The sequence below is a fragment of the Balaenoptera musculus genome, chromosome 13 (assembly GCF_009873245.2).
Source record: "Balaenoptera musculus isolate JJ_BM4_2016_0621 chromosome 13, mBalMus1.pri.v3, whole genome shotgun sequence".
Classification (NCBI taxonomy): Eukaryota; Metazoa; Chordata; class Mammalia; order Artiodactyla; family Balaenopteridae; genus Balaenoptera; species Balaenoptera musculus.
Window position 1 is genome coordinate 26,198,169 of NC_045797.1, and position 12,453 is coordinate 26,210,621.

The 12,453-nt window shown below is 50.5% G+C and overlaps 1 protein-coding gene across 13 annotated transcripts in view; it reads right to left on the reverse strand.

Annotated features, from left to right (window-relative positions):
* DCTN1 (dynactin subunit 1) overlaps positions 1 to 12,453 on the reverse strand; it is a 30,249-nt gene that overhangs the window by 11,391 nt on the left and 6,405 nt on the right. For 3 of the 13 annotated variants that reach the window (XM_036872813.1, XM_036872811.1, XM_036872808.1), the window contains exons 1-7: positions 7,413 to 7,673; positions 5,506 to 5,751; positions 5,120 to 5,198; positions 4,886 to 4,920; positions 4,151 to 4,171; positions 1,822 to 1,839; positions 409 to 429 (exon numbers count right to left, since the gene is read on the reverse strand). In XM_036872813.1, coding sequence (XP_036728708.1) covers positions 409 to 429; positions 1,822 to 1,839; positions 4,151 to 4,171; positions 4,886 to 4,920; positions 5,120 to 5,198; positions 5,506 to 5,751; positions 7,413 to 7,445 — 453 coding nt within the window. In that variant the 5' untranslated portion in view covers positions 7,446 to 7,673. Of the gene's footprint in view, positions 1 to 408; positions 430 to 1,821; positions 1,852 to 4,150; positions 4,172 to 4,885; positions 4,921 to 5,119; positions 5,199 to 5,505; positions 5,752 to 7,412; positions 7,674 to 12,453 lie in introns of those variants that run through there. The other 10 variants (XM_036872819.1, XM_036872820.1, XM_036872809.1 and 7 more) reach the window with 9 other exon arrangements.

Consider the following 12,453-nt stretch of genomic DNA (forward strand, 5'->3'; position numbering starts at 1 on the left):
CAGATACACCCACCTCCATAACTCCTGACATTTACACTGCCAAGTTCTTTTTCACCTTTCTTCCAATCCCCGCCCCTCCCCCCCAACACACACACACACACACACACACACACCCAAAAGCTGGTCTAAATGCCCTTCTTCAAGAAAGCCTACCTTGATTAACCACAACCACTCTTGTTTCTCTTCTGCACTCAAGCTATTGGCTCAGACACCCTCCTAAGAGCCGGAAGTCACTTTCCCCGGAGGGGCCTGTCATTACCCTCAGTCCCCTCACTCCCCTTAAGAGAACCCAGGATACACTGTGACCAACTTATACTTGCTCATACACATGCCCACATACATGCACATGCCTAAAATGAGTGTGTGTACACTCAGCAGTAGCTTGTACAGAGGCCTGTTTTTCCTCACCTTGGGCCGCCGAGTTGTAGTCTGGACAGGCAACAGGAGCCAGAGGAGAGGTAGTCAGGAAAGGAAGGATAATGGCAGAAAGACAGCAAAAGGGACAGCAATGAGAGCAGAAGCAACGGAAATGAGGCTACGGTTAGCGGTCCCACCACTCCTCCCCCATCCCCATCCCATCCCCTTCATCCAGTGAATCACCTCGTTCCTACTCCAGGAACTCAGAACTCCTATTTCCCGTTAGTTCCTTCTCCCACTTTTGTCCTACCCTTGCAGACCTCACCCCTTCAGACACCCTGGAAATCCTGGAAGTCCCTGTCTCCTAGGCTGAACCACAGGAGACCAAACACAGCAGCTGGTAGAGAAGACCAGTCCTTCTGCAACAACCTCTCCCACTCTAGCCCAGAGCCCCGCCCACCCACCACTCCCAAGGACTTTCCCAGGTCAGCCCCTTCCTTCAAGTGCTAGACTCCACAGAGGACTCCCTAGAAATACCATGTGACAAGAATGATGATATGAGCCCGAAGTGAGCGATATGAACCCAGCAGAGGGAGATCAGGCCCCCAAGGCAGAACAGCGCTACTGTATACCCCACCCCCACCCCCTTCCCCAGGACCAGTTCCGGTAGCAATTCCCTTCCCCAGGGCAGAGGGCTCAGGTGTCAGGACCATGAATACTGCATGAGCCAGAAGCCCAGAGCTCAGCAAAGTAACCCCACCCAGCTGCAAGAAAAGAGGGGGAGGGTGGGCAGCAGCATAGGGAAACTACTGCCCTAAACCAAATCCAGAAACCCGAGGTTACTGCAAAGTGATACAGATGATTAACTCCAACTCCCAAATAATGTTCCTGATACCCAGTGTCTCATAGTTCTGGCAAAGGCAAGATTTGGCCTGGGCCCTGCTTCTAGGTCTCCCAAGGAGACCAACGCCCACCTCTACTACCCTGGGCTAAGCCTCCATAGCTGTGTATCAAAAACTATTCTAGGGAAAGACCCCTGACACAAACCCCAGTGGGGCAGGGATGCTGGTATTACAACCAAGAGTCATTCTAGCAAAGGCTGGGTGAGGTAGGCCTGCTAGAGGCACAAAGACATCTGGACCTGCTTCTCAAGATTCTCTCATAGGAAATGCATCCAGAGCCAGTTTGCAGCAAAAGCTGCCTGAAGCCCGAACCTGTGAGGCCACTGGGTACAAGGCCCAGAACACAGATTCAAAGCCAAAAGCAGGCAGTCCAGGGAGCAAATGCCCAGGGTGTGGGGCATGGCAGTGACACACACCTCTCCCTGCCCCCCACTTTCATCACCATCCTCTCCCCCCAACCAGGTAGACAGAGGAAGTCAATCAGCCCCCACCCCCACCCCAGCAGCCTGCCGCCACCATCACGCTGGCAACCCAGCAGCAGGACCAGAGCAAGCAAGAGTACCTTTCGGGCTGTCGGTGCCTGTCTCATCATTGCAGAAAACCAAAGAAAGCCAGGAGAGGAGAGAAGGAAGGACAGAGGAAGATGGACAAACACAGAGGAAGGACAGATGGAGGGAGGGAGGGTGGGGGGAAAGAGACCGAACAGAGGGAAAGGCGGCGGAGACAGGAGATTAGTGCATCAAATCCCAACAATGCAGCCTCAGCTTCCCAGACCGGCAGCTTCCCAGCTGGCAAATGGCTGCAGCTCAGATGCAGAAGCCCCCACAGGTGCGCAGTGGGGACAGCCAGGCTCCGGCAGGCACCGGAGAGGTACCCGGCCTAGTTCGCCAGCTTAGGCTGATGGCAGCCTCAGTGGCCGCAGCAGCAGCTCCACCTGACGTCATGCACCCACCCTCCTCTGCTCCACTAGGGGTGGAGACACTGCTCCTCAGTCACCTAGCAACCACCAGGCTCTGATGGCTCCTCCTCCTCCTCCTGATTGGACAAAGTCCTCTGCTGAACCCGCCCTACTTCCTCCTCCAAAGAACAGGTTCTGGCTCCTCCCTCTCCTTCCCTCTCCCCCAGCCCCAAGAATTTGCTCCAAGAAATTGGGCTAGGGGCCATCCCATTTCTGGGATGTCCTCTCTGGGACCAGGGTATCACTGCATAGAGACACAGGGCCTCACTGCTTCATCAGGCCTCTCTCATACTCATACTCCCCTCTGTCCACAACCCCATCAGCTCTACTTCTGTCTCATACACACGGACAATACCCTTATGGTGGCTCATCAGGCACATGTACCCACAGCACTCCTGCTGCATCAGCTCTGCAGGGCACACTAAGAAACCTGGGGAACATTCCATCTGGGCTGCAGCAGCTCTAATGACAGTGTTTGGCTCCTCTCCCAACTCTACCCTTGTTGTAGTCAGGTTAAAACCTGTCTCTAAAGGGCTTCCAGAAAGGACTGGGCACCTGGCAGAGACATCTGGGTTCTCTCTTCCACCCTCCTCTTCAAAGTTCCTTCTTTTGTTCTGGTGCTAGCTCCCTGTTCCCTGGGCTAAGTGATGTGCTGTGAGAGAAGCACTGGAGAGGAAGACCTAGGGGAGGACTTGACTACTTGACTGACACTCTGCATCATGAGCCAAGAAGGTGCTATATCCCAGCACAGGCAGCCTAGGCTAGGCTTTGCCACATTTCCCTAGGCAACCACCAAAACCCCAAGATTTGGGCACGGCTCAGGTCCCTCTCAGGGTCAAGTCAGACTGCGGCCAGAACTCCTCCATAGATATCAGACTGCAGGTCCATCCTCTTCTCTATTCAGGGGTCTGATGTGAGATGGGAACCCCAACCCGGAGCCAATAATCAAGGGAAGAAGCCAAGTGTCTGGAATGGGTCCAGCATCCTTCTGAGAATTATTTTCCTTTTTATATCCCCATTCCCTCCCAAGCCAGGACCCCAAAGCAAGTACCATCATGTTGTCTCTTCCAAGGCAAAACTCCAAAGTGAGGACCCACCACCAACCAGAAGTCAAAAAAAAGATGTTTTACTCTTCCCCTCCACTGCCCCAATCTAGTAGCTCTCCATGCAAGGTCAGAAGGGCCTGAAACAGGCTGGTGACAAGGAAATCACAGAATAATACATACAGCACAGCACATACAGGTCTGACAGGCACATGCAGGTCGGAGACAGCTTGGGCATAGCCCCAAGGCATGGGCTGGTGTGAGGAAGTGGTCATGGCAGCAATTTAAGACTAAAAGAGTTTCAGGGGTGTGGGAGGTGTGGGAGGTGGGCCTCAGGCACACCTCCAGAGGAAGGAAGAGGCAGTGAAAGACTGACAGAGCACAGTGAGGGTGGGCATTCATGGCAGCACCCACCCAGAGACAGGAACAACACAGGCTTTTCAACTCAGGACTGTTCTTCCTGTGCTCTGTTCCCTGACCTCCCACCTCCTTACCTAACCACCTCACTTGGTACTTTCCTCACCTCCAGACCCCCAGTCTCTCCTCCCACTGCCCCCAAGATGAGGCTAAGTGAGAATCCACTGTAACCCAGTAAATGCTCTATTCCATGCTGCTACTGTTTACAGTCAAATGCTTGGAGTCTCTGACTAGATGTCCTGAGGCGATGGGCAGGGGTGTGGGAAGGGGTGAGGATCATCCCTAATGAGTACTACCTGAGCCTGATGTCATTGCACCCCTCAAAGGAACTCTGAAAGCCAAGGCTGCCATTTCCTCTGGCCATCCCAGCCCCAAGGTCACACACACATGCATGCAGCCCAAGGACATGCAGGACAGCTGGGGAGGGGGCTCATGGCCCTCACCCACCCAGGCACAAATAGTAAACACACCACCTTCTTAGGCTTCAGGCCCCGCTGCATGAGGAGTAGGAAAGGGCAGAGTTAGAGAACAGAGTTAAACATCACACTGTGCTAGCTGGCCAGATATCTTGGATGTAGGTATTAAGACCAACTCAGGCATACCCAGGTATGGGGGGAGCCAGGTCACTGTCAAATCCAGGGTAAGTGAGATGAGGGCTCCCTTAAGGATCAGCTTCCAGGAGGTCCACACCCTGACCCAGAGGAGCTGGAGAGTCTGGAGCCCCACCTCACACACCCTGCGCAGAGCAGCGGAGGGAGGCTCCAGCAGGCCCTCTGCATACAGCCTAAAACAAGTGGCAGAGGGTCCAGCTCCTCTCCATTCACTTGTGAAAAAGAAAGCACCTTCTTTCTCCAGTTCTTACCTTACCCCTACCCTACACCCATCAGATGTTGGCAGCCTTGGATACCAACAGGTAGGAAGTTGGCAACAACACTACTGGGGTCAGACCTGTCCTCCCTTTCACCCCCAGCCTCTGTTCCAATTGATCCAGAACTTCTGGGCCTTAATAGCTTTTTCCCTGCTACCACCCTTACACCTAAAGCAGCAACTCATACCCAGAAAGCTTCCTTCTCAGGGAGGATGGAGACTGGAAGGCTAACTCAGTTTACTCATCTATTGCTTCTACCTGCCTGGTATTGAGTCTCCCTCCTCTCTTTCTCCTTTCCCTCTTCCCTCTACTACTCCCACCCCCACCCGTAACCACTTACCAGTTTGCTGGTCTTTGCATTTGAGTCAGTTCCCTCTGTAGAATGCAAACAGAAACAAAGTGTGTGTTTGTGTAGAGGGGTAGAGGCAGAGAACATCATGGCAGGTTAGGCAAGATATAACAAGGGAATATGGTGGTGATGGAAACTCTCAGGATCCACTGTGGCCCCTTGTTCTGGGGAGAAGCCCTGGGGACTCCTGGATGTGAGGAGGCAACTTAAGTGGGTGGTTGTTACCTCTTCTGAGGACCTTTGAGGCAGAAGAATCAGGTGTCTCTGGGGAAGTAGTATCTGCTCCATCTTCAAATACCTGGATCTGAGGCCACAGAATAGACTCAATATAGCTAGATCAAGGCTGGATGTAATATGGGCCCTTCCCCAGGCCTTAAGCAAACCTGGGGTACAGGGCAGCTTCCTTAAGGATAGCTCTTAATCTTCCCTCCCCCATTACCTCCCACTCTACCAACCAGAGACTTACGCTCATGCCCAGGAAAAGGGAGCACCAACACACCAGCCGCACATGCAACAGAGCATGTACACACACACACACACACACGCATGTACACACACACACACACACACACACACACACACACACACACACAGAAGCAGGAGGTGAGTACCTGGGATTGGCGCACAAAGATGCCATGCCCTTCGTCACAAGTGAAGTACTTCCTGCCTTGGACGGTTCCATCATTCTTGCCTTTTGCTTCATCCAGGATCACACCTACCCATTTGCCAGTGGCAAATAACGTGGCTCCAACATAGGCCACAGTGCCACGGTAGCCTTTTCCAATCACCTCCACGCGGGAGCCCACTCGCAGAGGCCGGGCACTTGCCTCCGCACTCATTCTGTTGCCGCTGGGAGTCTGAAAGACACATGCAGACATAGTTAAAAGCCTCAGGTCAACGGTGTCATCTTAATATATAAGAAAGGCCCCAATCAGGATCCTGGCCTGAAAAAGGATCAAAAGTCACTTCCCTGAACCCCATTCTCAAGGTAAAGTGTCCCCCCCACCACCAAATTCCCTTTTGAAAAATGTCAGTGCTGTGTTCTAAAACTTCTCCAAACGCCTCTGGAATCTGCCATAATTTTTAAGAGATTATATTTAAATTTAATAAATCAGAATTCATTGCTAGATCTGTGAATGTCACCCCACACGGCTGCTTTCTCAAGGAGCACTGCCCCCTAGGAGGGGAATGAAGCTCAAACAAATAACTCAGTTTAGACCAGGCTCCCCACAACCCAGTGCCTGACTCAAAAGCCTGAGCTGGGCAGACAGGTGAGTCAGTGAGTGACCCCCCAGAATCCTGTTCCCTCCCTACTGCTGCCTGTCCTCCCTGAGGGCACACAGCTGTGCCTCCTTCCAGCCCTAAGTCACTACCACTCCTTCCTGACCTGACTTCCCCCACCCCCACCAGCACACTCCTAGATGCCTCACCAAGCCCATCCAATGATTTACTCCCTTCTTCCTGGCCTGAGCCCTGTTCTATCAACTCTCTACCCGCAAGTTCTGGAGATCCTTCACTCATGCTATGTCGCTATAAAAAGAAAAATAAAGGCCAGGTAAATCGGGTACCTCAGATCTGTCCCGCATCTGTCCCCCAGACTCTGCCCAGGGGTTCAGCTGGATGGCTTATCACCCTATCCATGGTGATAATGGACAAGGCAAGGGAATAGACTAAACATTGTCCTTGGGAAGCTCTCGGCTTCTGACATACCCGTGATGACAGGACAACATGAAATTAGGTTCCAAATAGGCCCATGGCTTAGAAGAAAATCACACCTAAGCCATTTTTAGCAAAAGCAGCTCTGTGAACCAGGGCCCTTGCAACAAACAGAGAAGGAAGCATGAAGAAGTGACAGCATGGCCTTGAAGACTCCACAGGGCCCCCTTCTGATGCCCCCACTTGGCTTCCTAAGAGAGCTCTGCCAGGGCCAGTGACTCCCTAACTCTCTTCCCCAAAGAGCTCATCCAAGAAGGTGAGGATACCATTCCCAGGGGCTCCGAGAAGCCAAATCATACCTGGGACAGGCGAGTGGCTCTCACGGACCTGACAATAAAAGGAACTGACAGGAACATCAGGGCTGGCCCCAAACTCAGAGACGCTCTCCAACCTCCTAACCCTAATAAGCCTCTCAGAATCAGGTGGACACAGCAGTGGCTACAGATTCAATCTCAGTCAGAAGAGCAAGAAAGCGAGTAACAAACAACAAAGCAGCTCTAAAGAAAGACTTCACTGAAAGGCCATTCCAACCCACCAACCCCATGTGTAATCCCCAAGATAGTCTGGCCCCCTCAGGAGCCTCTGGCCTGAGGTCCACTTGGAGTCAAAGGTCAGGCCTCACCAGTACCCAGAGAGGGCCCAACTCTGGGAAGGGAAGCCTGTGCAGTCCCACACGGTCAGGGCCGCGAGTGGCCCCAGCCTAGCTCCCGCCTGTCTCCCCACCCCCCACAGCAATGTCCACAGCCACCCAAGGCCTTCTCCAGAAGCCCTCCTGTGGCCATCCCAGACCAGGGCCACTTACCCGGCTGTACACGTGCCTCTTGCTCTGGGCCATGCTGCTCACCCGGCCTCTACCCCCTCCCCCAGCTGGCCAAAGACAGAGAGAAAAGGCAGAAACCTAGGCAGGAGGGTCAGGGCTCCAGGCCCTCATGGACAAACACAGAAGCCAGCAGGCGTGGCCCTCCCCAGTCCATGGACCTCCCTGGGTGGCCTACTGGGGTACAGGTGGGGACAGAGATGGGGGCTGAGGAGCAAGTCCCCTCTGCTGCTGGAGGATTCCTGAACCCAGAGACACCGAATCCTGCTTGCCAGCTGATGAGTCTCACTCTGCGCTAGTGCTGCTCTAGACTTGTCAGGAATCGAGCTAGCCTCTGGGTCCTAGTGCCCCCTTGCTTCACCTGGGCCTGTCAAGAGGGACAGAGTGTAAGGGACTAGGCCCACGCCAAAGACCCTCAACACTCACCTCTAGAGTACACTGTCCTACGGCTGGGAGCACAGCCCTGCTGATCCTCCTAATCTGCACCCCCTCACCGTCACTGCCACCTTTCCCACCCCCAGGATGTGAGGCCTCAGCAGACCCACAAGCATCAAGTGACACATTCACACAGCCAAAGTAAGGGTCTCTCGTCCCCCTTTCTAGTGCTCTTCCTCCTCCCTCCCCTTTCTAAACTCTGGAGTCAGGTCCAAACCCACGTGATTAGGGTCTGAATTTCAATCTCACCCTGGGCCAGAGCAGCCAGGCCCCCTGCCCAATACACAGCAAAGGAAGGGCAGCAATGGAGGCAACTTCTCACACACACACACACACACAGACACACACACACACAGAGCAAAGCAAGTCAAGTACCCCAGCTCCTTCAACACTGGCAAAGGTTGCCATGGTCATTCTTCCTCCCTTCTAGTTGTTATAAAGGGCCAGGCTCTGAACCCTAAGAGTATCAGGTTCAAACGGATTAGTAAGGGTGGTGGTCAGAAACAGAGTCCCACTTGCCCCCTGCAAGTGGGGGCAGTGCCCAGTCCACCTCGGCCACCTGTCCCCTGTTCTCCTGGCCTTGCCTCCTAGGCATCTCCTTAAGAGAAACAATGAGATGGTTTGTTTTCTATATTTCACAAAATTTCTTTAATAACCATATTACTTTTATAATTTAAAATGTTTAATAAGATTATGCATTCTAGTGAGAGGTCTCAAGAGGGCTATGTAACCACTTCATTCATTTATCCATCTAATGGGCTAGAAACCAACAGTCCCTGCCCCTAAGTAGCTAACAAGGTTGTCCTGGGGTCTGATCTATGGCTCTAACGGGTACAGTGTGGCTGTAGATCCCCTGGCCCGAGGGATACCTATCTTGTCTGCACTGGGCTTCACTGGCTGAACAGGGTCTTCCTCCATTCCACCCTCTTTCTAAGGCAGGCCAGATAGCCTAATAGGAGAATGATAGCCAACAGCCAGATATATGGCCCCCAAACACCTCTCCACATCTCCAATCCTGGCCAGACCCCCTAGGAAACCATTTCTCTCCTCCTCTGCAAAATCTCCACGTTGCCCCCTCTTTTCCCTATTCACCATTACACAGGTGGGCAGGGTCATGCAGCTCCTTGCGGCCTGGACTTCTGCACGTTCAGAACCCTTTACAGTCTACAGAACACCTTAAAAAACAATTGTATAGTACCATGGTTAAGAATACCGGTTCTAGACTCAGGCTGCTTACATTCAATCCCTGGCTTCACCACTTGGTAGCTACATAAACTTGGTCCAGTTACTTAACATCTCTGTGCCTCAACTTCCTCATCTGTCAATTGGGAACAAAGAACATGTCTGAGAGCTGTTGTGAGGATTAGCTGAGATAATCCATGTAAAACACTTAGGACATTGCCTGGTATTTAGTAAGTACTCAACAAAGTTAGCTAATAACTTAGTTATCATCATATTTGGACATCAAAGTAACCCCATAAGAGGCAAGCCAGGAACAATGCTGACAAGGAAACAGGGCTTAGAGAACTGAGCAACTTCCCTGAAGTCACACAGAAGACAAGGAGTAGAGCTGTAACTGGAACCAAAGCCTGAACCAGAACCCTCTGCACTTTTTACTCTCCTCTTTGATACCACACATATTTCTAGGCTTCCAAAGCCGTGCTCTTCCTCTGGACCACACTACCTTCAAAGATTCAAAAGAGCGCACATCCAACAACAACATCACAGCTCACTAGCCACACAAGTGTATATAGTCACCTAACTTCTTAGATGCTGTTTCTTCTATAAAATGGGACTATCACCTGCCATATCTACATTAATGCTCAAATAAGATAAAGCACATAAAAGTGCTCTGTAAAAAAAATGCAGAAGCTGTATAGGTATTAAAATAAAATGTCTACATGATAAATATTATAAGGAATTACAGAGAGGAAAAAGGTAAGCTAAAAAGAAAAGGGATACTTAATTATCCCTTGAATCATGAGGTTTTTGTTTGGATATGTGGAGAGGAAAAGCCTACAAACATTGTAATTTGTGAGTACAGTATGAGTAGAGACAGAAATAATTTTGCTTGACTAGGGAAAATTAAAGATGACTAGCTTGGCTGAATTAGTGAATTCTGGATGAGTTCTCCTATCAAACTATAAGCCTTTTAAAGCAGACTCCTCAACTTTTCCTCTTTATGATCCCATCACTCTTAGCTCATGAAGTCAAATATTTATTGAATGAATTAACACTGATATTGAGATGTATTAGAAGGTAAATATGGATAGTCAGGGAATTTAACATCACGTAGAGATAGATGAATTGGATCCAATAACAACAGGAAGCCAGTCTCTTCCTGAGCAGGAGACTGGCATAATGAAAACTATTTTAGGAAGATCAAACAGGTGGCAGAGAGCAGAATGGAGTGGAGGCAAGAGCAACTTGATAAAGACAGGGAAAACAGCAAGGAGGCTATGGCAGTAATGAGCAAGGGGTGAGGGGGTCTGAGCCAGGCTCATGAGAGAAAAAGAGAGGGAAGAGGAAATGGACCAATTCAGAGACAGTACAAAAAAGCCCCGAGAAGGCCCTATGATAGATCAGACATGGGGAAAGAAGCAGCAGGCCTGTATGGGCTCTGGAGATGGACAGACCTGGGTACAGCTTTGGTTCTCCTATTTCCTCATGTGTATGACTCTGGGTAAGATATTTTCAGAGCCCTGGTTACCTCAACTGAAAAAAGGGGGAAATAATACCTACCTCACAGGGATGTTGTGAGGATTAAATAAGACTGAAGTAAAGCATTTAGTACAGTGCTGAGCACAGAATGTGTGTTCAACAAATTGTAGATATTGTCTTCATCATTACTGAGAGGGTACATCAATGACAAGTGCACACGGTAGGAACTCAAACCTCACATGAATAAATGGATGCATGAATGAATGCATGGATAAGTAAAGGAATGAATAAACTTGGGAGTTTTCAAGCAGGTATAATGGGAGAATGATGATTGATAACAACAGAATTGGGACGGGAAACTGAACATGTTAAGAGAGAGAAAATAAGTCATAGGGCCTTCTCAGAGGCAAATTTAACTGTGACCACTAACATGTGTATTTCACGATCTCCTTCCAAAACGAACCTGTGCTGCAGACAACACGGATTCCACTATTTCCATTCTACAGGTGACAGAATTGAGTCTCAGAAGTCAAACAACTCACCTAAGTCTCATAGCCAGCGGGGCACATGTGAGTAGGAAGGGGGGCACATTTGACTAGCTGTACAGGTAGGTGATCCTTCAACAGCACCATTGGGCCCCACCCCATGTCACACAGGACAACTCTGAGTTACATGCTACCTCAGCCAGAAGACAGATACTCCCTGGATTTCTAATCCATTTTCCTCCCCAATGATATTAAATACTGCTAAAAAGTCTAGGAAAATGGAAAGAGAGGAGGGAAAGAAATCTGTGTCTGATAAATAGATTACCAGTGGTCTCGGAGAACATTTCAGAAATGAGAGGAAAAGAAGTGGATTATTAGGAATTAAGGAGGAACTAGTAAGGAGGAAAAGCCTCTTTGGCACCCAGACTGCACCATTTCTACCTTGCTTTTACTGGTACCACAGCATCCTTTACGCCCCTGACCTCCTCTTGTCTCACCTTACCAAACCTTGATCCTGGGCTAACCCAACTGTTTGCTTTCTCTGATCCCACTTGTAGAGGCTTGAAATCCAGGCAGTCTGACAGCAGGGTCCACACACTTGAACTGAACTGCATTAGGCACGGGGTATTTCGATTTGGTTGCAAAGAGATAAAATGAAACATAAAGGTAATCAGCAAGATACAGATTTTCTTATAACCAGGGTGAAGTTGTACATCTCTAAAAGCACTAGTAGGGGAGGGATATGTGTGGATATAAGTCCCTCAGGAGTCAGGAAAGGAGAGGGGAATAGAAGCTCAGGTACTGGAAGCTTGGAAGGCCGGATTCCAGATATGCACAGGAACCCAGAAAGAAGATAAACAGAGCCTTCTGTTCCTAGGTCCTACTCCAGTATATGCCTTGCAGATCTCACACAGATAGGACCTAGACCCTAAATAGACTTTTTTTTTTTTTACCTCTCCAGCTCTTCATTATCCCCAGAAATTTCTGTAGCCCACTCCCAAACTGAATACAGGTCTACCCCCTCCCAGGATATGCCCCTCCCCTAGGAATACCCAGTGACTACCAGGCCCACCTCCAAAGGGCCCAGACCTCCAAGAGCCAGGAAGGAAAGCTACACAATATGCCTCACTTATCCTCAATGAAGGCGCTTCTGCGGGAAGGCAACAAGCACTTGAGTGCAGCCTGGTACTCAAGAATTGCAAGCCAGGACTTCCCTGGTGGCGCAGTGGTTAAGAATCCGCCTGCCAACGCTGGGGACACGGGTTCGATCCCTGGTCTGGGAAGATCCCACATGCCGCGGAGCAACTAAGCCCGTTGCCACAACTACTGAAGCCTGCACGCCTAGAGCCTGTGCTCCGCAACGAGAAGCCACCGCAATGAGAAGCCCGCACAACGAACAGTAGCCCCCACTCTCTGCAACTAGAGAAAGCCCACGGGCAGCAACA